Source organism: Anser anser, assembly GCF_964211835.1.
Source record: "Anser anser genome assembly, chromosome: 12".
NCBI classification, from domain to species: Eukaryota; Metazoa; Chordata; class Aves; order Anseriformes; family Anatidae; genus Anser; species Anser anser.
The window spans coordinates 5,830,931-5,858,011 of record NC_139733.1 but is presented as its reverse complement, the minus strand read 5'-3'; the positions used below and the strand labels follow the sequence as shown (position 1 = coordinate 5,858,011).

The 27,081-nt window shown below is 34.4% G+C and overlaps 2 protein-coding genes across 3 annotated transcripts in view; one reads left to right on the top strand and one right to left on the bottom strand.

The window, feature by feature from the left end:
• Positions 1-27,081, top strand: part of SYN2 (synapsin II) — a 176,868-nt gene that overhangs the window by 90,051 nt on the left and 59,736 nt on the right. The window lies entirely within an intron of this gene.
• On the bottom strand, positions 467-27,081 carry TIMP4 (TIMP metallopeptidase inhibitor 4). Its single transcript, XM_083796296.1, has 5 exons — positions 25,569-27,081; positions 8,460-8,557; positions 3,685-3,799; positions 2,902-3,026; positions 467-2,754 (listed from the first exon to the last, which is right to left on the bottom strand). Exons 1-5 carry the CDS (start codon positions 25,696-25,698, stop codon positions 2,557-2,559), a joined length of 666 nt encoding a protein of 221 aa, XP_083652422.1. The 5' UTR covers positions 25,699-27,081; the 3' UTR covers positions 467-2,556.

Sequence of the window (27,081 nt, the reverse complement as noted above, 5' to 3'; positions counted from 1 at the left end):
AACACCCAAACTGTTTTACAGTAAAATAAAAAGTGAAATGTTGACTATTAAGGGAAATAGGCAACTCTTCCTCAAAGGAATAATGCTGTGCATTCCTGTTGGCCTTGCAACATTTGTGCTTCCTCCAAAGTGGACTACAGTTTGATAGTATTTTACTTACTGGTAAATAGATAAGGGGATAGATAAAGATATCTTTGTTGATTTGTAATAATTACCATATGCTGCATTCCGTTTCCCTGGAAAGCCAAAGCAAGATTAAAAAAAATAATAATTAAAAAAAAATCATAAGAGATTATAACGATCATAAAGACTAATTTGAAACCCTATTCTTGTCCAGGAACACGTGCTGTCAACCAGTACTCTCCAGCTTTCCAGAATGTATGCAGCATGGTACTTCAGGTTTAACTCCTTCTATGTTAATGCTAGATAATATCTTTTCAGTAGGGTGAAGTGAAACATGATAGGGTTTCAACATTTTTTTCTATTTATTTAGTTTTACAGTCAAACAAAATATAAAAGCCCTTATGTAAGTACCATTTACAATCTCCAGCAAAATAGATTTTTACTTCATTGCTTTTCTGTAAGTATTAATTTAGCCACAAGAAAAGTAAATAATATTCATTCTCACAATTGTCTTCTCAAAGCTGCCATTGTCTGTCATTTAAATATGGATTAATGCAATTGTCAAAATAACAGAAACACTAAAACAGAGTATGTCACAAAAATCATTTATACAGTCTTTTGCAAGTATACATTTTATATCCAATGACATATCTTAGTATGACAATTATATAGGACATGCTGAATTTTAAGCCCAAAATACACTTTCATTGAATTGAATAGAATTAGAAATGCCCATTCACTTAAAGAAATCCGTATGTTCTTTGCAATTTTAAGTCATGATGATTTTTAAAGGTCTCAATGGCAAATAGACTAAAGGCACTATTTGGAAAACTGGACCCTTGAGCCATCAGACAATAACAGCTCTAACTCTTGATGAATCCATAGGCTGGAAATGTCACAGTGTTTGTTAAACTTTCAAATGGACCTGATCTATCCAAATGAGAACAGAACTGTCTAAATATTTTTCTCTGCCTATTGTTCTAAATTCCTTTATGAGGAATAAATGAGAGTAATCTTTAGGCAAAATTTGAATGAATTTAAAGAAATCCAACAGGGAAAGTTAGAGAGAGTAAAATATAGGTTGGAAGTGGCAGCTGTTAGAGATCCCTAACCTGTGTGATGGTTCTCATCCAGTTTCTAGAACACAAGCAGTTCGTCAACTACCGAAACTTTGGCATTTACCAAAATAATTTCTTCAGTTTTACTACCGTGAATTGAGTTACTTTTGTAAACTTAAATATGTGTGAGATTAGCTATTAACTACAGTAATCAAATTATAAAAGTTTAGACTCTAAGAAGCTAAAAGGTAAACTACGTTGCAACGCTTCGCTAGGGTAAATCGTAACACTTCTCTAGGATAAGTCAGAGTTAAAAAATTCATTATGACAGATGTCAATGGGCATTCATGAATGAAAAGTCATTAACGTAAATTTAATGTATTATTAAATATGAACAAGTATTTGAGAGCTTTTTAGGAATCACTTGCACTGTAAGTTATTAAATATCTACTGCATATATTTTTACATGAGCTTCTAAAGCCAAGGCTTTAATAGTGCTGAAGTAAAATGACCTAGTCACACATTTAGAGAGGCAATATCAAGTACTACAGCTGCAGTGATGATGGACATGTAAATTTCTGTAAATATAAACAGTTTTCACCTGTCATTATTTATGTTGGTTCTATAAAATGCTGAAGCATTAGAACATCTGCCTTTACGGTTTGCAAGGTATAGCTAGTTCACAGGAATATTGAACTGGATAAGGGGATTTTGATTATCAAGGCTGTGTTTTAACTTAATTATCAATGAAAGTTACGACTCTGTAGATAAAGAAACCTGTGACATAAGTAACATACAAAATATGGAGCACAGATTGTTTTAATCACTGAAGTGTTTAACTTGTTTTGACAGGTAAGGAAAAAAACACAATTTTTTGAATCTTTTATAGCAAATTATTATAATACTTTGCATATACACTGTACAATAATTCTTTTGTATCAGAAGACTTTCATACAGAAAAAAAAAATTATAAAACATTCCTTTGTTCATCAGAAAGGTTTGGAATAAAACATGGGGCTCTTTTAATTTGTAGATTGACAAAAATAGGGAACGAAATTCTGACCATTCTTATGTTCTTGTACATTCATATTGGTAAAAAAAAAAAAAAAAAAAGTTGTTGTGCCTTAGAGAACACAGAGGAGCATTCTCAGCTTGAGCCTCTCTGTATAAAGCATAACTTTACAGAGTAGCTACCTCCAGGAGATTTGTTCCTCTTCTTGCCAGAGTGCCAATTCCACAGACTCATACTTTAGCTGTACAGGACAATTTGTTTTTGTTTCTAAGCAACAGATACATTAGGTGATAGCAGTTCAAAGCTGTGAGCGTGCAATGTTTGATGGAATTAGACTCCAAGGCTTTTCAGGAAGTCATCACGTTAAGGTTCGCTGATATCAATAAACTCTTTCTCTGGAGGAGGTCCACCTCGGTACCAGCTGCAAGTGCCATCACTTCTCTTGATACAGGCATAATGCTTGGCTTGGTGCCCATATAGCTTTCTTTCTATCAGCCAGTCTGTCCAGAGGCACTCATTTGGTGCAGTGATTGAGCAGGGCACCATGTAGCAGGTAGTAATCTAAATGTGAAATAGGACATTAATTCAGTATATTTATGGTTTCCCAAAAAAATATATGGTATATAAGAGTACAGTTCCCAACAGTGAAAAATGCTATTGGCTGTAAGGTGGGCTCCATTATTAAAGAGTATTTTGTGCTATACTTACTTTACAGCCACAGCCCATTTGATATCTCTGATTAAGACTCTTCTTTTGAGACAAGGATAAATCATCCCATGGTTCAATGTAGTTGCATAAATGGATGAAGACTTTACCATCATTTAAAATTTGGCCTACAGCATGAAAAAATAAGAGAAAATAAGGCAAGCAAAGAAAACAGTTTTCTGAATGCTGAAATAAATTGAAAAGATGTCCAAAGTTTTTAACTAATTGCACCAAATTAGTCATAGAACTTTTTTCCATGAATGTTATTAAAACCGTTAGAACTATTCTGCTGAATAAATGCTAAAGATTTAACAAGGATACTTCTCACAAGATGCTGATAAACTGCCAGGAAGGGATGGATGCAAATGGGGTAGTATGTTAAACCAGGTTACAGGACTCCATAGAAAAATCTGTAGTTACTTACAACACCAAATCTGCATATGCATAGTTATGTGTTGTCTTGTTAAACATGTTTGTATTCATGGGAAAATCAGTAGGTTTGGTTTTAAAAGAACAATAATGGCATAGTTTCTATTTACTAACTATATAGTTACTGACTTTGACTTCCTCTGAAACTGTTTTAAGATCTTCCAGTGAAGGATGGAAAGCATACAAAATTACAATATAATTACAGCTTTACACAATTTGTACATTTCATTCTGTTTGTATTATTTAGACAGTACATAAATATATTTTTACAAGGGCATATTTTTGCAAAGTCAATCAAATTGTACATTGAGCAGTTACTTTTGTTCTTATAGGTACATTGGTTTTGTTGACTCTTACCTGTCAAAAGATATTGTTTTTTGTTGTTAGCTTCTAGTTTCACTCCACAGAGTGATGAATCAAAAGGAGTATAGACATACTGGACATCCTTGAGCTTTTCAAATCCTTTAAACATCTGAAAATTATCAGAAAGTGAAAGTCAGTAGTGGAAAACAAATATGAAAAAACAGTTGCAAGCAACTACTGGAAGAAGTATATGGTGCATCTCTTGAAAAATGACTCTGAAGTCTGAACTTTGATGAGAAAACACCAACAATTAGACCCCATCTCTACATCAAATGAAATGTCCATTATTTTCAGAAGGAAATTAGGTCTTTTTTTTCTTTAGTTATAGTTTTGAAATTTGCTTTTTCGGTATTTTTAATGAATCTTTAAAGCTTTCTCTTCAAATTATATTCTACAGACATCTTTGTCTACAGACATCTACTTCTTTAAGAAATAACCCACACCATTCATCTTAAACAAGGATCTGCAGTGTTGAATCTTTGAAGATGCAAAGAATTCTTGACATATTTACGTGGGAAATCTTATCTTGATCAGTGTAATGGTGTATAACTTCAAGAACATGAAACATGTTAAGGAACGGAGCATTATTCTTATATTCTGTCATTAAAACATGCTTTTTTTCCATGTCTAATTGATAATTTTCCCAATGCAACCTTCTCAAATAACTGGGAAACTGGATTTATGGCCTGCAGCACCAAAAAGAATAGGCTAAGAATCAAAGCCCATGCAGTGCTCAGATTATCTGCTCCTTTACTAGCATTTTCAACTTTGAAAATAATGCTTAAAGTAACCATTAGAAGATTAATAACAAATTTAGTTATATCCAAATCAGAGAGGGAACCGTAAGATGCTAATCAACTTCAGAATGCCTGTCATCACCAAATATGTCATAACTGAAACCCCAGCACTCCAGTTTGGTTACATCATGCTGTGTGTTGACAGCTGTGGACGATTGCAAGGTTCACAGCTCCCAGGGGCAAACTCTCCCAATAGCAGCTGGCATCTCTGGAAAATATGTTCATATTACCCAAGTTCTCTTGAGAGATTTAAATAGTACAGGGCACTTCAAAATACACAGTAACACGTTAGGGTTTTTTGAAGCCTCAATTTATAGAATTAAAAAAAAAAAAAAGTAGTCAAAGGTGTTGTTATTGGTCTTCCCATCCAAAAATATTAGATGATAATTTGAAATACTTAGTAGAAGTAAACATCCTCCAAAGCAAGCAAACAAACAAACAAAAACACAACAGTAGCCTGTACAGCAGTGAAAATATTAGAAAATGTATATAACGTTGATGGACAATGTATTTAATTTCATTAGATAGATGTAGTCTGGTATGTCAACCAAATGTAAAAGATCTCAAAAAGCTGGCCAGATGAGGAAGCAAGAGCAGGACAGGTGTGTTGCAGAGTATCAGTCTCATTGCTAATGCAAGCTTCAAGAAGGCCTTCCTCACTCCCATTGAAAGCCATTTTTATACCTGCCATCTTTGGAAATGGAATCCTTAGCTTCTGCTACACTTGCATCCACATATTCAGGGTGTATGTGCTAGACAGCTGTGTCTAGTACAAAGTAACTGCATAAATTATGCAAGCATCGTCTAAATTGAGTTCTCTTCACGTTCAGAATCTTTTGATTGTGCTATACTGTGTAGTAGAGTACAACTTTTATTTGAATAACTCACCACCTAATAGAAATTAACTTAAGTGGCATTATGCAGACAACACAAATTGATTCAACTGTAATATATATGTATATATTTATATATGCATCTATAGCAACTAATACTGGAGATCTGGTCAATATTTAAATGTGTGTTTTGAGTTTCATTGAAGGTGTAGTTTGGTGTTAGTTGAATAAAAATACATAATAAATGAGGAGCTCCCTGTGGGCCTCATCAGGTTGGGGGTTTTTGTTTGTATTGTTTTGTGAAATTCCAGCTCTGACCTGTCTCTGGTTTTGAGACAGATATAGGTTAGACCATTTCTTAAATTTTTAACCTTCTTTTTAATTCGGTAAATCATATTTGATCTTCTCTGTCGTATTCTCTCAACTCCTAGAAGTGTGGAATCTTTCTCTGTAAAGGGTTAGAATAGGATTTTTTGACTCAATTCTACACTGTGGTATGATCCATTTACATCTGATGTTCTGGTAGGATTTATTGAAGGAAAATACAGGGAGGAGTCAGGAGAATTTACAGGCAAATATGAGAAATCATTCTGTAAGCAATCAAGAAAAGGAATGCTATAATAATAATAAGAAAATATTTTAATATTTGACACATGCTGTTTAGATTGTTTAAAATGTTATCATCTGAGAGAAAAGATAAGAAATAGTGTGATAAGGTTATTGCTGTGATCAGACAAGTTTTGAGTTATTCAGGAAACTGCGACAATACACAATGTCACTGATCCATGTAGTTCAGAGTTTGAAGACAGCTGACAAGCTATCCTTGTGATGTTATTAGCATTTGCAAATTAAGCTTGAATCAGATTCTCAGAAAAAATCTTACGTCAGTCTCTGAATTGTCCCACTCCACTGAAGTAGCCAAATGTGGCCCATGGTGTACATCTACATTATTTTAGTTGATTCCTTTACACTTACCAAACGTTTACAACCATGAACTTTTAAAAATTCCTCACTCTTTTTACTTTTTGTAGCTCAATGCAAACTTTACAGTGTTATCCATAACACTTTTCTGTTAAACATGTTTATTTACAAGTGAACATTTCTTGATAATTTTTCAGTATTCCCAGTCCTGTTTAATTTTCACTGGTATGCCAACTGAGTTATATGCTCAGAATATAACTGATTATATAACTTTTCGTCAGTTCTTGTAAGATACACAAAGTACAGCCAAAGTTGCCTCTACATTTATATTTTTTAAATGACACATTGAGTTTTCTAGCCATACCACCAAAGAACTGAAGTGTACAGAATCTCCTGTTGGCTCAACCACTTTGTATTGCAGAGATTTCAAAAACAAATCCTTTTGTTGTGCTTGTTAGACAGTGAGCAAGGAGCTGGATCCCAACTCAGCTGAGCAGCCTGAGTGTGCCAGGGTGGAAGCCTCAGCTTCTCCCTCTTCTTAACTGTCCTAGCCAGAAGTAGGAATTTGAAGGGTGGAAACATTGTGACCCCCTTGTCTTTAGTCTAAGGTTGTGTGATGAAGAACATCTTTTATTAGATAATAAACCTCCCTGGTACGTCCAGTCCTAGCTGACTTGCCTTCGGAAGCTCAGTGGAATTAAATCAAGATCTCTTACTGATGCCTGCGTTTACTGATGACTAGGTCTTCACTTATGAAAGTTTGGGAGAAACTCCGAAGTAGCTCCAACAGTATGTGAATGGATTGAAGAAATTTCAGCATGCTATTATTGAAGAATTGGGTTATAGGCTGGAAATAATAATCACTTTAACTAGACTTCTCATTCTTTTTTTTTTTTTTTTTTTGTGCTGAAGTATAAGATTTGTGTTTCTATAAAGTTACTCAAGAGTTGCAGGGTAGCAACATAAAATTAAAGTTCTATTGGGGGAAAGAGAACTGGTATTCATACACTTATTTCTATGAAGAAACATTTGGAAATATTCTTAATAGCTGAAGAAGACTATTGCAGATGGTGAAGAGTTTTTTGCTTTTCTTTAAACAAGGCTAAATTATCTTTAATTAGCTTGTTGAAATTGCTATAAAACCTTAACAGACATCATGCATGATACTATGCTTGTGAATATTTTGAGATATTCTGGTTTACTAGAGCTGATATACTAGTACAAGTTGAAGAATTGGATTTATTTTTTTATTATTTTTTGAAAGCACATATCAATTCACAGTGATCTGCTGAAGTGTTCCAAGTAAATCACAGAAAGGTTAAGATTGGAAGGGTCCTCTAGAGGTCATACAAAATATTCCGTGAAAAATGAGAGATGAAACTACCTGGAAAACTGGAAGCAGAAAGAAAGAAAGAGAAAAACAAAACAAAACAAACAAAAAAAAACCACCACGGTAATACATCATTTTAATTGAGAGATACTCTTCTTTACATATTTCAGGAACAGGTAGGTCATGATCTTTTAACATCATTGAAAGACTGATGGTAACTTCAATGGTACCAAGAAGTGTCTTCTTAAAGAACATTAATGAATGTGTCTTCTTGTTGGAGCTTAACAAATAATGGAAAAATCCCGTGAGATTCTGAATCACTTTATTATTTTGTGTACTCCCACTTTGTGCTTGCTTTCCCAGCTTATATTCATACAATTGGATTTTTGTTTGTATGGATATCAGGGAAGGACTCCTGTTTCTGCAAATATTCCTATTCACTTGTGAATGACCCTTGCTATTTCAGCTAGAAATGCTTTCCTCTGTTCAAAAAAAGTTTGTATCATCCAGTCAGAGTTGCAACACCGTAATGCAACATACGTGATCAAGTTTTCACCAGAAACAGAAAATACGTAAATATAGTGAATACCTTTCCACAGATTTAATTGTTTTCATACAATCTTAATAAAGCAATTATGAATAACAAAACTATTATAAAAATACACTTATTTAGCAAGTAGCAGTTTTGACCTTCATGAGTTTTCCTTTTTTTTTTCTTCTTTTTTTTCCTTTTTTTTTATATACTTCTACTCTAATTCCGTGTTGTTCACCTAAGTCTAACCTTGGAGGCAGCTGGATCCTTTTCCAGCTTAAAGCATTTGGGGTTTAATTGTAGTTATATGCAGAGGTTATTGTTGAACTTCAAATTAGCTGAGTGATTCCATGTACCTTTATTTGTTTGATTTCATACCGGATCATTTTGTGGGTATCAAGAGGATCATCACTGGCAGGAACCACCTTTTCACTGGATATTTTTGCTCGAATCACTGTAATAAAGAAAAAAGTTTAAATGTAAATAAGCATACACCTGATTTTACAAGCAATAGCTAAAATTACATTTTTCTTTAAAATATATATATTTTGATAGATTTTAGCTTTTTTTTTTTTTACACTTTAGGTAGAACTAGATTTTAAGCCTTGTCACTAGTGCGTTAGGAGCTGAAAATAACAAATGGGCTGCCTATGATACAAGTACTTATTTTTGACAGAGGTATGTTCCATTGCTTGCATATTTCCTGACATTCCAAATTTTCAAAATCCTTAGTGCTACCCTTGAGTTAAAATATCCATAACTAAATTAGAGCAAGGCTGCTAAACTGTTGAGGTTCATGCTAATTATGGTTATGGCTGCTATGATTATGGACATTTGAAATAAGTTACCACTGAGTTTTGATGAAGTAGTCCTTCAAAATCTTTGAAAGACCTGCATACCATAACTTTTGATAAAACACTATAATCAGGCAGCAAGAGAAAAGGAAACTCCCATTGATGACATAATAATCTATCAGTTAAATAGACTTGAAATTGACACTAAGAAAGACCAGGCTAGGCAAGATTAATGCATCAATTTTACTCACAAAATAAGAAGACAAGCATACTTTCACTCACTTTCCTAAGACCATATATTTTGGCATTTTATTAGTGTCCTTAGTTGTGTTAACCTTTATAAATGAATTACTCCCTCTCTTGACACGTTCCATTTATTTCCTATTCTTTAAACAAGGAAAGTAAGAAATTTTATGATGGAGGAAATGATTTTTTCTCCTATGTTTGTTTTAGGCATCTCTCATGTATATTGTTTAAAATATACCAGCAGTATTTGTCGCAGAGAATAATGGCATTCTAAGAATATAGCATGTTACATTGAGGCCATAAGTTCTCTACGTACTTCTACACGTCCAAAAAAGTATTGAGTCCAATTTTTGCTTGGTTCTGGATGGCTGCTATTGCAGCTTCTCTGCAGACATCCTACTTGTCAGAACAGTCTGTATCTCCATGGAGGGATAACAGCAAGGGCCTTAGCAATCAACAGTCCAACCCCACTTCAACTGTAAATCCAATTCATAATTGTGCAAAGATAGATCTGTCCAAGGACATCCACATTTTTGAAGGGAACAGTTGGATTCATTCTCTCTGTCATAGGTATGCTACTTTTTGCAGATATGATAGCAACTAGGAATTATTTCTCAGCATGGAAGCAGTTCACAGTCTCCCTGAGCCCCTGTTCCAGGATTTGACTATTCTTATAGTGAAATCCTCATACTTTTTGTTAACTTGAGAAAAATCAAGCTGAAGCAGCTTGATTATTTTTTTTTTGGCATAAAAATCCTGCTTCTCCCTCTCCTCCCCCCCAAATATGTATGCAATAAATTAACCTCCAACCATCATATCCAAATAAAAATAATAAGAAACTCAGACTGTAATTTTTCTTATAGCCAAATAGAGGTCAGTCTCATATAATAACGGGCAATTCTCATTTCCTCACTTATTAGCAGAGAAACCTAGATGTAATAATCAACATGATGCAGATGTCTGCAGCTTCAAAGCTTGAGTCCTCCATCTTTTGGCACAGTGCTCCCTTCTCCCAAGCCATTCAAACTCTTTTAAAGCATTTTAGACTTATGTGTTGGATTGAAAGGGAAGAGTTCTTTTAAGTATGAAGAGCAAATTCCTCTTTTCAAATGGTAAGTAGCAGCATCTCTTTAATAATCTGCAGATGTTATGTTCCCACAAATTAACAGTACTTCTTAGGTGCTTTGATCTAATTCCAGATAAAAAGTGTTGTGGATTGTTTGTACTATACTACTGGAAAGGTCAAATTAGAATCATGTTTTGTTTTCCTTTGCAGCATTTCTTCCTAAGGAAAGGTTTTCTCACAAAAGAGTTGATTCAGTGTAGATGGGGTGAGACAACAGTTAGGAGCTAGCTCCATAATTTTCTTAGTACCGTAATGTGTTTTATATGCAGGAAATATTTTCCTGCGTACTCAATGCAAACCTATGTAGAATAACTAAAACTACTTTTCCTATTGTATTTAATATTGAAATATTACTAGTTTTCATATTTTTATTAAATTCTGCTCATTACGGTCTGACAGGAACATTACAGATGATCAATAATAGCTCAAAGAGTCTCCATGGAATTACGTAAGGCAGAAAGGATAATATTTTGGGTTTTGTCATTATGAGATCTTGTTGCGGGTGTGTAGAAAAAAATGAAAACTATTTTTATATTGTGTGTGTTTCACTTACTTGTTTGTTTAAGAGAAAGCTTCCAGATGGTGGAGGAATACCAAACTAAGATTTATTTATTTTTAATGACAAGAAAGTTTTATTGTTAAAAGATGTCTAAATCTTTAGTTATTGGGGTTTTGCTTTTTCTGTTCTCCTGAAATCAGATTCAAATGCACATATATCTTTATGTGCCTTTCAAGTCTTCTTATTTATTTTTTTTCTGTACTTTGAATTGTTATTTTTTTTCAATCAGTCGTCTAGCTGTCTCCTAAAACCTCTGGTTCATGTGGTTGCTTCTGTTTTTAACCACAAGCATTTCCTGATTTAGCATTCTTGGGTCTAGCCATCTCCTTCTCCTCATTCGTGGTTCAGAGAGTGGTTATAACTTAGGATTTCTCCTAGTCTGCACTTTCTTTCAAGAAGTGATATCACCTATATCATTGTTGGATTTGCTTATCTATTTGGCTGAGAACAGCCTCCGGTTGTTTAGGGTAATAATGTCATTTATCCTATCAGACAGTTATTCATTCTTCGTGAGGAATTTGCATATTATAAAATACTTAGGTATAGCTTTTATATTCTAATGTCAATAATTCAGTCTGCCTCAAATTTGTTCCGTATTTAAAATCTATGACGTATTTCAAAAGACATTCACTCTTATATTTCAGTAGTAGGATGTAGTGTTTCTGCTGTCATATTTTGTAACTCATGGTACTTTTAAAAAATACAAACTTTTATCCCTACTTTGCAGCTGAAAGTGGTATCAGGTATCTGAAATACAATTTAATGTAATCAAAGCTACACAGGGGGTCAATTAGAGCCTTAGAACAAAAATCATACAGTTACAGCAGTTATTGGCTCCCACTATTATGCTGAGTCCATAGTGTCAAGTTGCTGCCCCTCTGAGCAATTGCTGCTTTCATTAGTAGTGTCATAGCGTGTTGCAGTATAAGAAGGACAATGTTACATTTAGTAAATCAGCTTGGTTATTGCATATTTATAATTAGATATAAATCAGCTTGGTTATGGCACGTTTGTTATTAGATATCTGTTAAGAATATTTTTAATCCTTCTTTCCTGAATTAAGTAATTTTGATCTGCATAAAGATGGACAGATAGGGAAGCAGATGCTTGAAGCTTTGAAAATCTCTTTTGTCAGCTGATTAGACTCTAAAAACAATCAAGATTAAATTCCTGAACAAAGTTGTCAAGTGTATTAAGATCACAGTAACATGAGAAATAGAGACACATATTGAGTTGTTTTATTTAGATTGGGTTTAGTTCAGTATTTTTATTTCTGGGATATGATTTCTAGAAGACTGTGAAGTACTTTTTTTTTGATAAAAAACATGTTTATAAAGACAATCGAAATAACAGTGAACATACTTTCTTTAATGATAAGAAGAGTCACTGAATGAGAAAATATGTAGCTGTACCCTTCTCAGATGTGATAGGACAAGAAACAACTGACACAAGTTGCAACTTGAAAAAATGTGACTTGGTAGTAGGGTAAAAAAATGAGTTGCAGAAAGGGTTGTTGAGTCAAGCTGACATACACAAACACTCATTGCTAATGCCCTATATTGACTCCTACAGAAAAAGTTAGTTTTGAAGGAAAACAAAAGGAGATAAATGGGTGTAGAGGGGTGGAGAGAAGGAAAAGTGAGAGAGAAGAGAAGTAACGGTCCCCTGTGGTCAGCCAAGAAAGGAAGTAAGACGAATGTCTGTGATACGAATGTCCTCCCCAAGCACACAGAGGTCCCTCCTGTAATATTTTTCCCTTAGTAAATATATGGTTTTCATCAGGACCTGATTATACTCCTTCCTGCTCGATACTATTAATGATACTGATATACTAATAACACTAACTGAACCCTGCATTGATCGGGGCAGGTGTTACACACCAACTAGTTTAAGCTTTCTGCATGCATATTATTGTATAATACTTCTGTGAATGACTGTTACCTACTTTGTTATTCACTGTTATGTTCTAAGCTAAATCGTACAATATAAAGGGTAAGAAAAAAGTGTGAGTCTTTTGCTCATGACAATGCCTTCCATAAGAAGCTGTCAAACCAAGAGTAGCAGGGTTTGTAAGTGGAAGGCCTAAAGAATTACAGCATTAGCCAAGAACGACAGCATGAGAATGGGAAAATGCCACAGCACCTTAGATGAAAGTGCAAGTGGAAGTCAGACTGCAGGATTGCAAATGTAACGTATTTTAGAGGTTGAGGGTCTTAAGGCATAGTGTAGCAGAAGATAATCAATTACCAGAACATGTTGCCCAGCGAGACTGGACTTTTCATGCTATCAGTAATAAACTGATTAAATGCCCACAATTCATAAATTCAAAACTCCAGTTAATGCATTCCAGTCCTTCAGCAATTAGGTATGTTAATGAGTAGAAGGACAAAATTTTCTAGGCTGGGATGCCTCAACTGCTTTTTGTATAAAGAAGAGCTAAATCCTGTCGTTTTGGCTTGTAATGGATTCTGAGGTCATCAACAAAGTGTGATTCTGCATGCAGAGGAAACCGTATTGCTCGGACCATCCCAGCCATATGTATTCCTGGTTTGCCCCTGGATTATCTACATAAATGTTCTTGTAAGGCCACTTGCAAATTTTAGAAACAGTGCCTCAATCAGAAAAAAAAAGAAAATCGGTGCAGTGTCACTGTCTTAGATTTTATTGCCTCAGATCATATATGGAAGATTGAGTAATTGAGCGCATTCCTACAAGATGCCTACTTATTAAAAAGATTTTTTTTTAAATAAATATATCAAAATCCTGATTTAAAAAAAAAATCAGTTCACAGTGGTCAAAAGTTTAGTCCTTTCATTTAATTACCTAAAATATGAAGTGCGACTTTTGAGCAATTATTTCTACCTGTCTCTTTAATGTCTGACACTTCAGTCAAGCTGTTGCCAGATGCTATTGCTCATGTATTCTTGTAAGTCTATTATATTTGTTGCCTTGCAGGGACAAGGAACAAGTGGGACAGGGAGAGGGATCTCAATGAGTGTATTGTTCTGTGGATGGGTTGAGGATGGCATCCCAGATACATATGGGAACAGACAGAAGAAAGCATTTGAAAGTACAAAAAGAGAAAACAGAAGTGTTTGGTTTTTTTTTTCCTGAAATGACATGGCAGTTTGCATATGCAGTTTGAAATAAAACAGAACTATGGACACACAATATATGTGGAGTACATAAATTTGAAAGGCCTTACATTCAAATGAACCCTTATATATAAAAATGTCCTCTCACCCAAATGAAACCATTCACATGTAAAATAATGTAGCTGTTTCTGCTCACCCTTCTACTACAATATTAGTTAAAACTTGGCAGTTGAACTAGATAATCTTTGAAGGTCCCTTCCAACTGAACTAGTCTATTCTATTGTATCTATACCCAAAACTTAAACTTTTTACCTCTTTGAGGTGTAGTAGTTTAAAACACAACTTGCTAAAAATATGGTTGGAATATGACAGTGTCTGTACCAGGTAGATTTATACACATACCGAAAACATTCATCAAACAAACAGTCAGGAATATAGAGTCCACATAATTTGTTTGAAAATGTAAATGTCAAGTTTCCAGGTCCAGAGATCTAAACTAATTGCAGAGTAAACCAGGAAACAACTGAAATGAGGTCATATAGGTTTGCTATGCAAAACGGCTTTTTCTGTTGTATGCTTGTATTACCCAGGAGTACATTTTTTCCTCCTTTCTAAGGTCTCCATTCCTCATTACAGATGACGGAAGGATAAGGGCTTTTCATGAAAAAAAAAAAAAAACACTTTTTGTAACCACCATCATGAAATGGGGGTTATCTGCCTGCTTGGGTGTACCAAAATAGAAATTCATGATAAATCCTCAGTTTACCTGGTAGTAATTCTTATAGGTGCTAGTGCAAATTTGCACTATCTGATAAAGATACACCTGTTGTTTTTAATTTAAATAAGGAGTCCATATTCTTAACTGTAAAAGGCTTTTCTTAGTTTTATATGCCTTTGTTTATTGTGTGGTATCATAAGGGAAACTTCCAGAACTGATGCACTAACTGATCAATGACATAATCCCGATGATAACTAGAGGCTGCAGTACCGTGTTGGTAATGCCACAGATTATATTAGAGCCAGAGCTAATCTGGTCTATTCTCCCACGTGCCTGGTGACAGGATGAGGGGAAATGGACTAAAGTTGCACAAGGGGAGGCTTAGGTTGGATATTAGGAAGAACTTCTTTACTGAAAGGGTTGTTAGGCATTGGAATGGGCTGCCCAGGGAAGTGGTTGAGTCACCATCCCTGGAGGTCTTTAAGAGACATTTAGATGTAGAGCTTAGTGATATGGTTTAGTGGAAGATTTGTTAGTGTTAGGTCAGAGGTTGGACTAGATGATCTTGGAGGTCTCTTCCAACCTAGATGATTCTGTGATTCTGTAAGCCAAGAGTTGTCAACAAACATGTGCAACCAAAGCATAGGTGTTTCTCTTTGGCGTGTTTACCTATAGGATTAAGAAAAAAAAGGTTTTAATAAAACCCTGTCACTCTTTCTTTGTGTGTAATCAGCATAGTCCAGGATCACCCCCTCTCTGTAGTATGTAAGTGCTTAAATACTTCATATTCTGTAGAAGAATGCAGGCAGATCTGGTAATGAGATTTTCAGCAGTGCTTGTCTTCAGTTTTGGGGATGGGTAAATTAATTCAGCAGAATAAATGTAAGAGATTGGACAGGAGAAGAAGCTCGAAATCAGAAAAGGGGCAGTAATTTGTTCCTTCTTATAGTCAAAGAGCTGCTCCAGGTAGAATTTCTATATGCAGAGTAGTCTGGCCAGCATACACAATCACTGGTCAGATTTGCTTCCAGCTTAAATCAGACATGAATCTTTAACTGTCCAAGAATTTAAATGCAAGCAACCAGAATGCAAGCTAACTAAAAGACTGTGAGTAGAACTGGCCTTGTCTACCATATTCACCTGAACTCAAGTTATAGCTAAATAATCTTAGGAGTCCAAGATAAATGCCATGAAGTCCAAATCCAGGGCATAGACACAATTTTTAATTTACCTTCTTTGTGTCCAGGTGCCATTGATCTTATACCCAGTATATTTTGGTCCAATCCTACAAACTTTAAAGAATACTGGCAAGTAAAGCTATCAGAGCTGCCAGAGGAATCCAAGAACACTGCTTTGAATAGTTGGGTTCCGTGAGTACATAGACATGAAAAAAAATTATATTTATTCTTTACATTGGAAACTAAGCATTTGATATTGCTTAACTTCTCTTGCACAGAGGAGAGAGTCAGAAGGCAAGGAGAATAATCTTAACCTCAAAAAGGAAGAGGAAAACTGCACAGAATTTGTCACAACAGATGAAAATGAATGAACCCACTTTAAAACAATGCTATACAATATATGCTTGGATGGAAAAGATAGAATAGTTTATACAAGATGTTGTAGAAGTATTACTTCACACTTCAAAGCAACTTCCCATCTGTACAACATTCCCACTTTCTTAATGCAACTCTGCCATATTTTAACTAAATATGCAGAACTGTTTGGTTATATAGTAGACTTGCCATATTTTCTTATTGTAAAGCTTTAAGTTTCACTAGTGAAGAAGGCAAATGAACTTCCTTAAATATTCATATATCTTTATATAGAAAAAAGATTGTAGTTTATTTAAATACATATAAAAGGAAAAAAAAGAAGTATTATCAATACATAAGGAGCATCATAACTTTGTTTTAAACTCACAGGCATTCCTAATGCTGACAAAAGAAGGCATTTCATCTGGAAGACGATAAAAGTTATTGATATTAGGATAATATTTTAAAATAAGTAACTAAATACCTAACATGTAGTTTTACAGATACTCTTATTTTTAAAGCAGATTATTTTAGGGATTTATAAATAATTTTAAGGAGATTTAAGATTTTTATTTCCTTAGATTCAGTATTCAATTTGCATGTGTAGTTTCCACAAGAATTAGCAGTAATGCTTTCTCAATTATTAAATACAGTAGATGCATCTGTACTGTATAGAGGCACTTGAGCATTCACATACTCATATAATAACAGAACGTAGGTATCCATTGATATAGTAAGCAGTTGTGGAAGACTATTACAAACATTACTTGGAGCAGGGATCATGTCTGCTACTTTTTAATGAATCAAAGTAATGAGTAATACTATCAAGTGCCAATATCATGAGAATAATGGTATGGTTTAATATGTTGCCCTTATCCTGAAATGTTTAAGGCCTTTTCAAAGCAAGTCATTTAACAAAAAATATTCTGTTTTTTTCTGTTCATGCGGAAGGATTTGCAAAATACAGTCTCATAAAAATGCCATTATTTTTATCCTGTTCCCATCTATAATTTTCATTTCTTTCTGCTATGGGTCCAAGAAGGGCTCTACTATTACTGACTTCATTTCACATATTTTTAGTTGAGATGGCCTGTACTGTATGCAAAGAAGCCTGTACTCTATTTTCAAAAATTACTCCATGTTTTATCACTTCCGTTATTTTTTATTCATCTTTGAGGCATGTGAATCCTTAAGTTTATTTACAATAAATTCAAAGGCACCTTGCACATTTGCAAATTAACTCAAATTTATTTCTGATCTCTCTGGTTGTTACAAATTTACTAGAACACTGAAAGTTCTTCATCTTCTGTTCATATACTATTTTTGAGTTTCTTTAAAGAAGAATCTGGAAATCATGTGGAGGAGGTTCTGTCTTTTTAGTGCAAAATATATCAAAAGAACACAGTGAAATATATATTTTTTAGTATGTATATATATTCTATGGTTTACACTTGCCATAATTTCCTCTATGTCAAGCACTTCAATCAGGTAGACCACTTCTATCATAGTTGTAAAAATACTTCTGAATAGCCTTAAAAAAAAAAACTATTTGCTAGCCGCCATTATCACCTCTGCAAAATATTTTCATAGTATTCATGTATTTTTCTTTCTGTACTGAAGACTCTAGGTCTTGGGTTGGGGGAATGGAATTTGAGCCTAGGTACAGAGTGAGAACTGATCCATTTTGTCAAAATGCTTTACGTAGCATTCATGGGACATCAAGATGACTCCAAGATTCCCACAGTAATGCTACCTAATTATTGACTATAATGCCAATTTGGCAATGAGATATAACAATAAGCCACTTGGAAAATAAATCTAACAGATCCGATGATGTCTGATGTTGTCACAGCCATATGGTATATCTTCCAAGTCGTTTTGGCTTATGATGCTCGCAACGTAAGGGAGACTGGTACCATTCTTTTGCACCATTGATTTCTGAATTATTGTGCAAGCTTTTAATTGTTCCAGACTTCATTACATAGATAGAAAATTACCTCAGGATATCTGCTGTGATGCCAAGATCACTCTTATTCTTTTGAGATTGGAAACCTAGCGGTAAACACCTATACTTTCTGTTGTCTTTTGAGAACTAAGCAAGATGCTCTTGAATGATCTTTAAAAAGCTGAAAAAAAACTGTTTGCTAAACATTTGGTCTATCTATCAGTTAAGATTTCAACAAGACAGAGCAGTAAGCAGCACTTTCATTTCCAAACTGTAACATATCTCAGATGTTTGAAGCTGGTTTATTAGTTCAGTTCTAGAGATAAATAGAGTGATGCAGCAGCAAAACTGGTCCAATACTGAGTGAATATGAAAAAAAAGTTTTCCCTCTGTGTTAGCAGGATGGATTTCTTAAATGTAAGTCTATGTTAATATTCACTCTTTCTGCACAATTTCTAGAATGAAGGCCAAATAATCTGTAGTTCAAAAGATGTGTATGCTAGTTAGAAGGTGAAGACAATGTTTTTCTGCTTTGTATCTTTGTTTTCTGATATTCCATGAATAAATGCTCACAGCCATCTATAAAATAACTAAAGCAATGGCAAAGTAATCAATGGAACCACACATTTGGAACATCACAAAAAAAATAGTGCAACTTGGTGGACTGTTTGGACAGAAAGGCTTTGAATCTCTATCCACATCTTGTTGAAGAATATAACTATAGCAGATTTTTATTTTATGGAAAGCAACATCTGAAAGAGCATTGCCTAGTCTTGATGATGCTTCCAGCTGCATGAGAAGGTAAGTGTGGTGAGATAACAGTCTTATCTGTAACTTTAAAAACAAATTCTTAAACTGAAGTGTTATCACTTGGGCTGAAAGAACTCAAGGGAGTTTTCTGAAAGGAAAGACTAATTTAAAACACAAGCATCGGGCCAAATTCAAGTCTATTAGCCCAACATAAAATAAGGAGAAAAATATGGTGCAGAAACCTACACTTTGCCCATTGAAGGAAAACATCACAAATGCATTTGAAAAGGTTTCATATGTTAATCTCTATAGGTTAATCTAATCAATTGATATTGCCACTGTGTAAATGTTTTGGTTACAAAGGGCAGCAATGCAACACTTTCTTCTTTAGATGATGAATTATGATTTATAAGAGATAAAATGTTGTTTTTCATGGTGTTTTTATTCAAAAAATATATTACTACATTCCAAGACTCTTCTACTTGCAAAAAAAACAAACCAACAAAAACATGAATACTTCTGAAGTCTATAAAGCAGGTATGAAAGATTGTCTTATTGCTCTTTCATATGGATATGAATTTACACTGTTTATCAACCTTTAACATACATGATTTGCAGACTTTGCTTACTCTTTTGTGGTTTATTAATAGTTGTGTTTGCCTGCATCCGAAATGCACTTCTGTGTGAGGCTTTCAAATTGTAGGAGGCCTATCTTTTTCAAGCACATTAGGACTTTCTGGTAGGTCAGGATTTTGTGAGGCTGTGTTTTTGGCTTGGGATGCAGAAATTCCTTGTGTTGAAGGGAAGAGTCGATTTAGTTTGGCTGCCTTGTTAAACCAGATTTTGCAGTCTTATTGTTATTAGAAGAATACATTCAATTTATGAGAGAGGTTTTAAAATCTAGTTTTTATAAACTTTCAAATGGAAGAGGTGATTTTTTTAAACAGATGTGCGGTATTCTTTTAACTAAATATTACATTAAAAAATAGCATGATTTCCTAATGTTGTTCAAGGTCAGTTTTATTTTTCTGCACTGTTTTTACAGCTGCTACTCATGTTACCAGAAATATTTCTCTCTACTTCACAAGCCTCAAATACCACATCATTTGACTAGTAATCAACATCTGCCTAATTTCAGCTGAAGAATAACACTCTCTTTATACTCTAAAGTCTGTAGAACAACATACATAATGTTATTGTAGATTTCCATTCATAGCAGCATACCTCTTCCTCCATGCGGAAGAAACATGGTATTGTTGAAATACTTTTTAATGAGAAAGTTAGGGATTAAACTTGGTAGATTAATAGGATTAAGAGTTTGGCAGTCTTTCCTGTTCTCTTTTATATTATTTAATCTTTGTTCCTAAGCTTGCATTTTGTTTTCCACATAGAGTATGCAGCATGTTTTTGAAATCATGGGTGTTAGATTCTTACCCCTACAATGTATGCTTTTAAATAAAAGTAACACAGTTGCTGAATTATCTGATCTTGCATTTATAACATTCAGCAATGAGACAGTATTTCTGAGTTACTTTTGAATCAGTGAACTACCATAATACGGAGATTTAGTTATACTACAAAATACTCAATTAGCTTTTGGTTCTTTTACCTAATACTTCTTGCAAGAAACATGTTCAGGTGCTGTACTTTTCCTGTTGTTTTTATGTGCATTTTCTCAGGGAGGAAAGAGAACTAGAATAGAAAAATTCCTGCATGTTATTTCTGTAATTGAATTCACAGTTCCTGGAATACAAATTCAGCCTTCATTTTGGCTTGGGATCCCTGAGAGATGGTAGCTGCATAATCATTTCCTGTCAGTGACAAGTTACTCTAGAAATACACCTATGCATTATTGTCACTGATTTCTACTCTAGAAGCAGGACATCTCTATGAAGCAGAGTAAAGCCTGCCTCCATTTGGCATGAAAATAATATAAATGCAAGTCTCACTACAAGTACTATAATTTTTCCATGCTATAGAGAAATGTAGAAGTCTTTAGGCAACTCCATGATGCAATCTGTGTGAAGCCCATGTCTGTCACTGAGGTGTCTGGAGGCATGGCTTCTGATCCAGGATCCAGCCAGCCTTCTAAAGCAAGGCTATGTTGCCCATTTTCCTCCAGCAATGGTTTCAAGAGTAGGGATTTTTATGGAACTCTATTGCATCCCTGTCTTTAATGGTCTTTTGTTATATGATATAGTTATTACTGTTTGTATGACACAAAAATTACATAGCTGCTTAGTCAGTGTGACCACTGCTTGGTCACACTACTCATAGCAAATAGGCTCTATAAGATTAAGAATAGGGTGGATGCATATAACATAATACAGTATGAATAAAATATAAAGTCTACTTTAATTTCACTTTTTTTTTTCCCCTTAACTTGGAAGAAGTACTGTCAACATTTATAATACCTTTTCCAAAGCTGATTCTCCCCATCAAGCAGAGTTACTTCCCACTCTAATATAGTACAAATTAATCTACTCCAGTACAAAGCTAAAAGTTATATTGCAGTGAGACAAAATTGTGGGGCGCTGAGCCATGAACACTTTAATATTACAGTATGCTATTTCTATATTACTGAGTTTCATATTACACCAGAATTAATTTTTCAGTTCCTCTGGGATATTTAGATAAAAAATTTTATTGTTATTTTTAAATGTGATTAAAATTTAATATATCAGGCATTGTAAAGATGTGCCAGATGATCTCAGTGATCATATGAGATTTTAACAGGCTGAAAAGACTGCCAAGCTTCAGCTGTAAAGTTTCCATTGTGTTTTGAAATGTGCCACTCTTCTCTAAAGCTATACAACTCTTCTCTGAAGCTATTTTATGTATTTATTTGTACTTCAGATCTGTTACTCATTTCTGTTCCAATCTGGTACCCAATATACAGTAAAAAGATTGTTTTAATTATATTTTTAAGAAAAAGCAACAAACGTATGAATTGAAATCAGAAAGAAGACATCTACTTTAAAATAGGGTACTAGTGTAACTTATCTTAGAAGTGCAAAGTATTTACATATTAGTCCTATTGTCCAAAAAATAACCTTGCTTTTGCCTAAAACAAGGGAAAACAGCTTGAATTAAAAGTGATAGACTTTAGAAAGTAGTTAGTCCTCTCAATGTATACCATTTCTCTACTGGCTATATAATTTGATGTGAACACTGGTTAGGAATTGAGTCCAGGAGTGACTGAAGTCAGTGGCAAAAGGAAAATATGTCATCATCTTGACCACCTGATACACTCAGTTTTATCCATGTTTTCTCTCAAAAAATATTCAGACGACACTTCTATCATCTTGAAACTGGGGTGCCTCACTACTGAATCAGAATGTTTAAAACAGCACATCCTCATCATGTTTCATTTCCATACAGAGAAAGCCTCCTGGATTCTTTGGTGAGGATACTTAGCACCTGTAATCACTAGTGCAGTACATGGAACTGCTATTTAATAAAGCTCCCGTCTCCATTTCAGGCTGAAATCCTTTTGACAAGTATAGGTGTTCACTGAGGTTTGAAGGCATTCTGCACATTTTAATAGGATCTCAGCACCGTTTAGAAGAACACAAAAGAAATGTATCTGTTTTCTACTAAAAGGAGCATATCTCCATGGTGCTAGGCACTTCCTACTGATGAGGATTTACCTCTCTTTGAACTGAGATTTAAAACTACTAAGAAGTTCATGAGAGCTACCCAAATCTGTACAAAAATCACACCTTTTTAAAGCTAAGCAGGAAGATTAACAAACCCAAGGTCACATAAATGGCAGAACCAGCATAATAGTCATGATTTCCTAACGTATCTACTATCTCATCATTACTGTTCTTCCTGTGGCATACAGCCATGTCACACCTGCAGTGCTCTTCACTCATCTGTTGTTTTTGTTTTAGCTATCACCTTGTCAGGACCAGAAGCACTCTCTCGCTCTAGGTCTGTAAGAAACTTGACAGAAATAACAGGCTTTCTTAGCTTGTGTGGTAGCTGTTGAGTATTTATGAAGAATGTAAACACACAGAAGTCTGTCAGGAAAAGAAAAAACAGTACAGTACTAATCAGATAACAAATGTAAAAGTGAGAAGAGCTTGTCCCAGACGTAATTTCTTTGCTTATGTTTTTTCTTGGGTATCTTACATAAATGCTAAGGTTTCTGAGTGGCGTCACACATTCTAGTGGCTGAAGTAATGTCTATAGACTCAACCTCTTCCACCTCCATTTTCACTCCATCTAAATCCCAAGTGATCCTAAAGGAAATCTGAAAACTTACAGATAGCAAAACTGAGAAATAATGCAGTAACTGAGGTACATATGATGTCTGCTAACCCTACAAGCAAGACTGAGACTATGTCCCATTTTACTTAATGTGGAACTTAGAGGCATGGCATGGTTTCTTGGTTTTAATGCGATAGATTTTTATTCTGCAAGGATATACTTGAATGTGTTTGTGAGTACAGAGATGTATGAACTAAACTGCAAAAGGTTGAATAATCTTAGTAAAAAGCTGGATTAGCATTTAACCACCATGGGTTTTGGTAGCTGAAGAGCTGGTCTCTTTGTTTATCAATATTTTCTAAGTATGAATATGTTGAAATTAAGGTACACATCTTCAGTTTGAGCTTTAATCTTCTTGTATCTTAAAAAGTATGTATGTTTGTATATGTATATTATGTATATAAGTTTGAGGTATTCTACTGCACGGGACACTTAACAGCATGGCCCAGTCTACACATTCCCTCTTAAGAGCCAAGTAGCACGAAGGACACAGGTGTGACTTCAAACCTGCTTTGCTTCAAAGGAAGCAGCGTTGCAGATGCATAGCCCTAATTCCTGTGGGGATGATGCCATGTGGCAGGACTCCAGTCTTGTGCTCCCCAGGACAGTCCCAGCCCTGGCATCAGGGATGGAGGAGCTGCCTTTGCCAAAGTGGTTTGCAGAGGTTTCTCTTACACAGTGCAAACACTCCACTGGTGTTCTCCAGCTCCTTTAAAGTCATTTTGCTCTGCTTATGTGAGGCATTGTGTCCAGAAAAAATCAAAGAATTCATCCATGAAGTCTTAGAGCAGTATGTACATACAAGCAAATGTATATATATCTAAAGATATATGTACACATTTCTGTGAATGAATATCTGTACCTCTCTATCATATTATAATATATAGAAATGCTATTTAAAAATGATAAATAATGAACAAAGGGATTCAAGATGTAAACATACCTTAGGTGAAAAGCGCAATTTACTTAAACAGAAGCGTCTGTGTGAGTGAGAGCCTGAGCACCAAGTCCAAATATAATGTAGTTTTATTTTACATAAATGTAAGGTACATTATGTTTTATTTAAACATAAATAAAAAGTAGCATATACCTACCCTTTTCAAAATGTTTCCATGGGAACTTGCCTTAATATGAATGGCCAGAATGGTTTCCCTAAAGAGTATAGCTTGTAATGAGTATTTTGAATTTCCTCTGTACTGTAAAATTATTTATTTAGATAAATCTCTAAATAAGTTTCTTGCAAATTGTTACTTCATTAGATCTAGGAAAGCAGCAGATTAATGCTGTTAAATGTATACATACATAGTTAAGCTCCTGGAAGTACAACTTCTATTTTCTTTCACACCTGCATTCCAAGTTTGTAATGCCTGGTGTAGGTAATTTAATGAAAAAGATTACTTAACACAACCAGATTAAAAACCAATTTAACTGATGGCCACAAATAGAGCTTAGAGTTTGTCATGGCTACAAAGATTTTCTGTCAGGGTATAAAAGCAATTAATCAGTATGCAGAAGGTATTGCCTGCCCCATAGAGATGCTAATTTTGTGACACTTTGGAAACTCATGTTCTACATTTACTGTTCACACTAGATGGAAGCTAACCAGCCTCAGCTTGAGCTAATGAAATCAAAAGACTGCAAAATGTCACATTTTCTTATCCCCATGCAGTCTAATTTTGAGATCTTTAGTTTCTTTCTATAAGTCATTTGACAACCACAGTGTTGATTGAATATCATGAAATAAAACTGTCCTAAAGCCTGGAAAGTCATATTTATGCAAAACTTCTGTAGACAGCTTATCTGCATAAAATAAAGGGCATATCAGTTTTGTCCTCAAGTACTTTTTGGAAAGCAAGAATAGCTAAATAAGATATTGTAATATAGCAGAACAAAGATGGAGTGTTTCAAGATCTTGTCATCAGGGACTTTTATTTTTGTTTATTTTCTTTTGCTTTCCAAGAGTGCTATAACATCTATTTATCTATATGCATAATATAGATAGTTTGCATATTTAGATAAAATAGTCTATTACAGATACCGTGAACAGTAGACATTTAGAAGTTAGGTATTATTCCCTGCTTACTCTAAGTTAGGAGCTAATATACAACTTGTTCTTATTAAGAAGAAAAGAAAAAGAGACTAAGTAATGCAGTAATTTCAATAATTTGTAACCACAAAATATTCTGGAAAAAAAAAAAAACAGAACAGCTACTACCACATTTTTTCCCCATAGCCATATTTTTTAAAAGGGATGTCTGCAATCATTTTGTTTTAAAATCCTAACTGCAGACTAAGCGAACTGGTTAAACATATTCCCCTACAGCAGTACAAAAAAAAGTAAAAAATAAAAATATTGCAGCAGCTGGATTAGCTTCCTTTGATTTCTTACCATCATACTTAAAAGCACATAGTAGTTGTGACTCACCTAAAGCAGAATCGCAGATGAGCTGCTGCGGATGAGCAGGGGCACAGCTGCACGCCTCCACCAGCTCCTGAATTCTGTGGGTCAGCAGCAGAAGCACTGAGAACAACAAGGTACTAAGTACAGGATTCATGCTGCCTTAAGCACGGCTAAGCAGTCAGCCAAGAGAAAATGCTTTCTTACTGTTGATTTTATATCTAAACTTCCTAAAAACTATCTGACTTCTTCACTGTTCAGTTTCAACAGCCTTGGTTTAGAAAAGCCCTCTAATGCTCAGTCTGAGTATACGCTTATGTTAACTGACTTCTAATTTCCCTGACATAGGACCCTCTTATTTATGGCCCTGACACTAACTTGAAACTCCGCCTTCCTTTAAGGAAAAAGCACATCATTGGTGAAAATCATTGTACCAGAAGTGAGGTTACCTTAGTAAGCATTGCAACGTTGCTCTTATGAGTCAGTATAACTGTTAGTAATCAAAAAGCTTTACAAAAACATCTTTTAGAAGTATCTGAAGCTGGTTTTGTGATCTTTAGCAGAACAAAGATTTTTTTTTCTAGTAAATTTCCTTCCAAAATTAAAAAAAAAAAAAAAAAAAAAAAAGAACAGTTCTGCTACCTTCTCTATTTTGGTCAAGTAAACAAAGCTGTCTTTTTTTAAGCTCTGTTTTCCTTTGCAATCCCTGATCTTCCCCTGCACTTCTGTGCATTTTCTTGAGATGACGTCCCTGTTTGCAGGCTGGACAGAACTTCATTCATGAAAAGGAAATGTTTCAATGCTTATTTGTAAGACTAGAACAATTGGTAGTTACAAGGAAAAATGATTTAAAAATAAAAGCTGCAATAAAGGGCATTTTTTATTATTTTATCACAGATTTACTTTACATTTAATGTATATTGGAGGCACGGCTCTTTCTCTGCATTTCTTTTTAATGTATGTCCTGATCAGCACAGATCTGTATCTGCATTTTCTGGCTCATGCTATACATGGAACACACATAAATTCAAAAGTTGGGAAATCTTTTTCAACTTCAGATCTTCTGTTGCTGTAACAGTCTGGATATGCGTTACATGTGTTATAAAATTGTTGTTTCATGGGGGAGTGAGGAGGTAAGATTTGATTAGAGAGTAATAAAATGTATAGACTGATATGGACGATAGAACTTAAAGAATTGCTTTTTTATTGCTTTTTTTTTTTTTTGGTCACAATTCAAGTTTGAGAATTGAAAATTCATTAATGCAATTTGACCATTTCAGTCAAGACTCGTCAAAATCTTCTTTGTTGAGATTTAGGTGTACAAAAAATAGTTTGTTACCTCTACATAGATGTGTACATGTTTCACAGCAGCAGATTTATTTTTTTGTTAAACAGTAAGAAGTTAGTTTTACCACTAATAGTTGCTCTGATTCTTCTTTTTTCTCTCATCCTCCCCAGAGACACACTCAATTAAAAAAAATAAAATAAATATTTGAATTAGGTCTTATTTTCAGATTTTAGATCTAGATTCAAAACTGAG

Bases quoted from the DNA above. Each gene is read 5' to 3' on its own strand.
- TIMP4 (XM_083796296.1), bottom strand. From the start codon at position 25,698: ATGAATCCTGTACTTAGTACCTTGTTGTTCTCAGTGCTTCTGCTGCTG. The intron at 8,558-25,568 runs GTGAGTCACAAC...TCTTTATTACAG, and splicing joins CATCTGCGATTCTGCTTTAG to TGATTCGAGCAAAAATATCC. The intron at 3,027-3,684 runs GTAAGAGTCAAC...TTCATGCTGTAG, and splicing joins AAAACAATATCTTTTGACAG to GCCAAATTTTAAATGATGGT.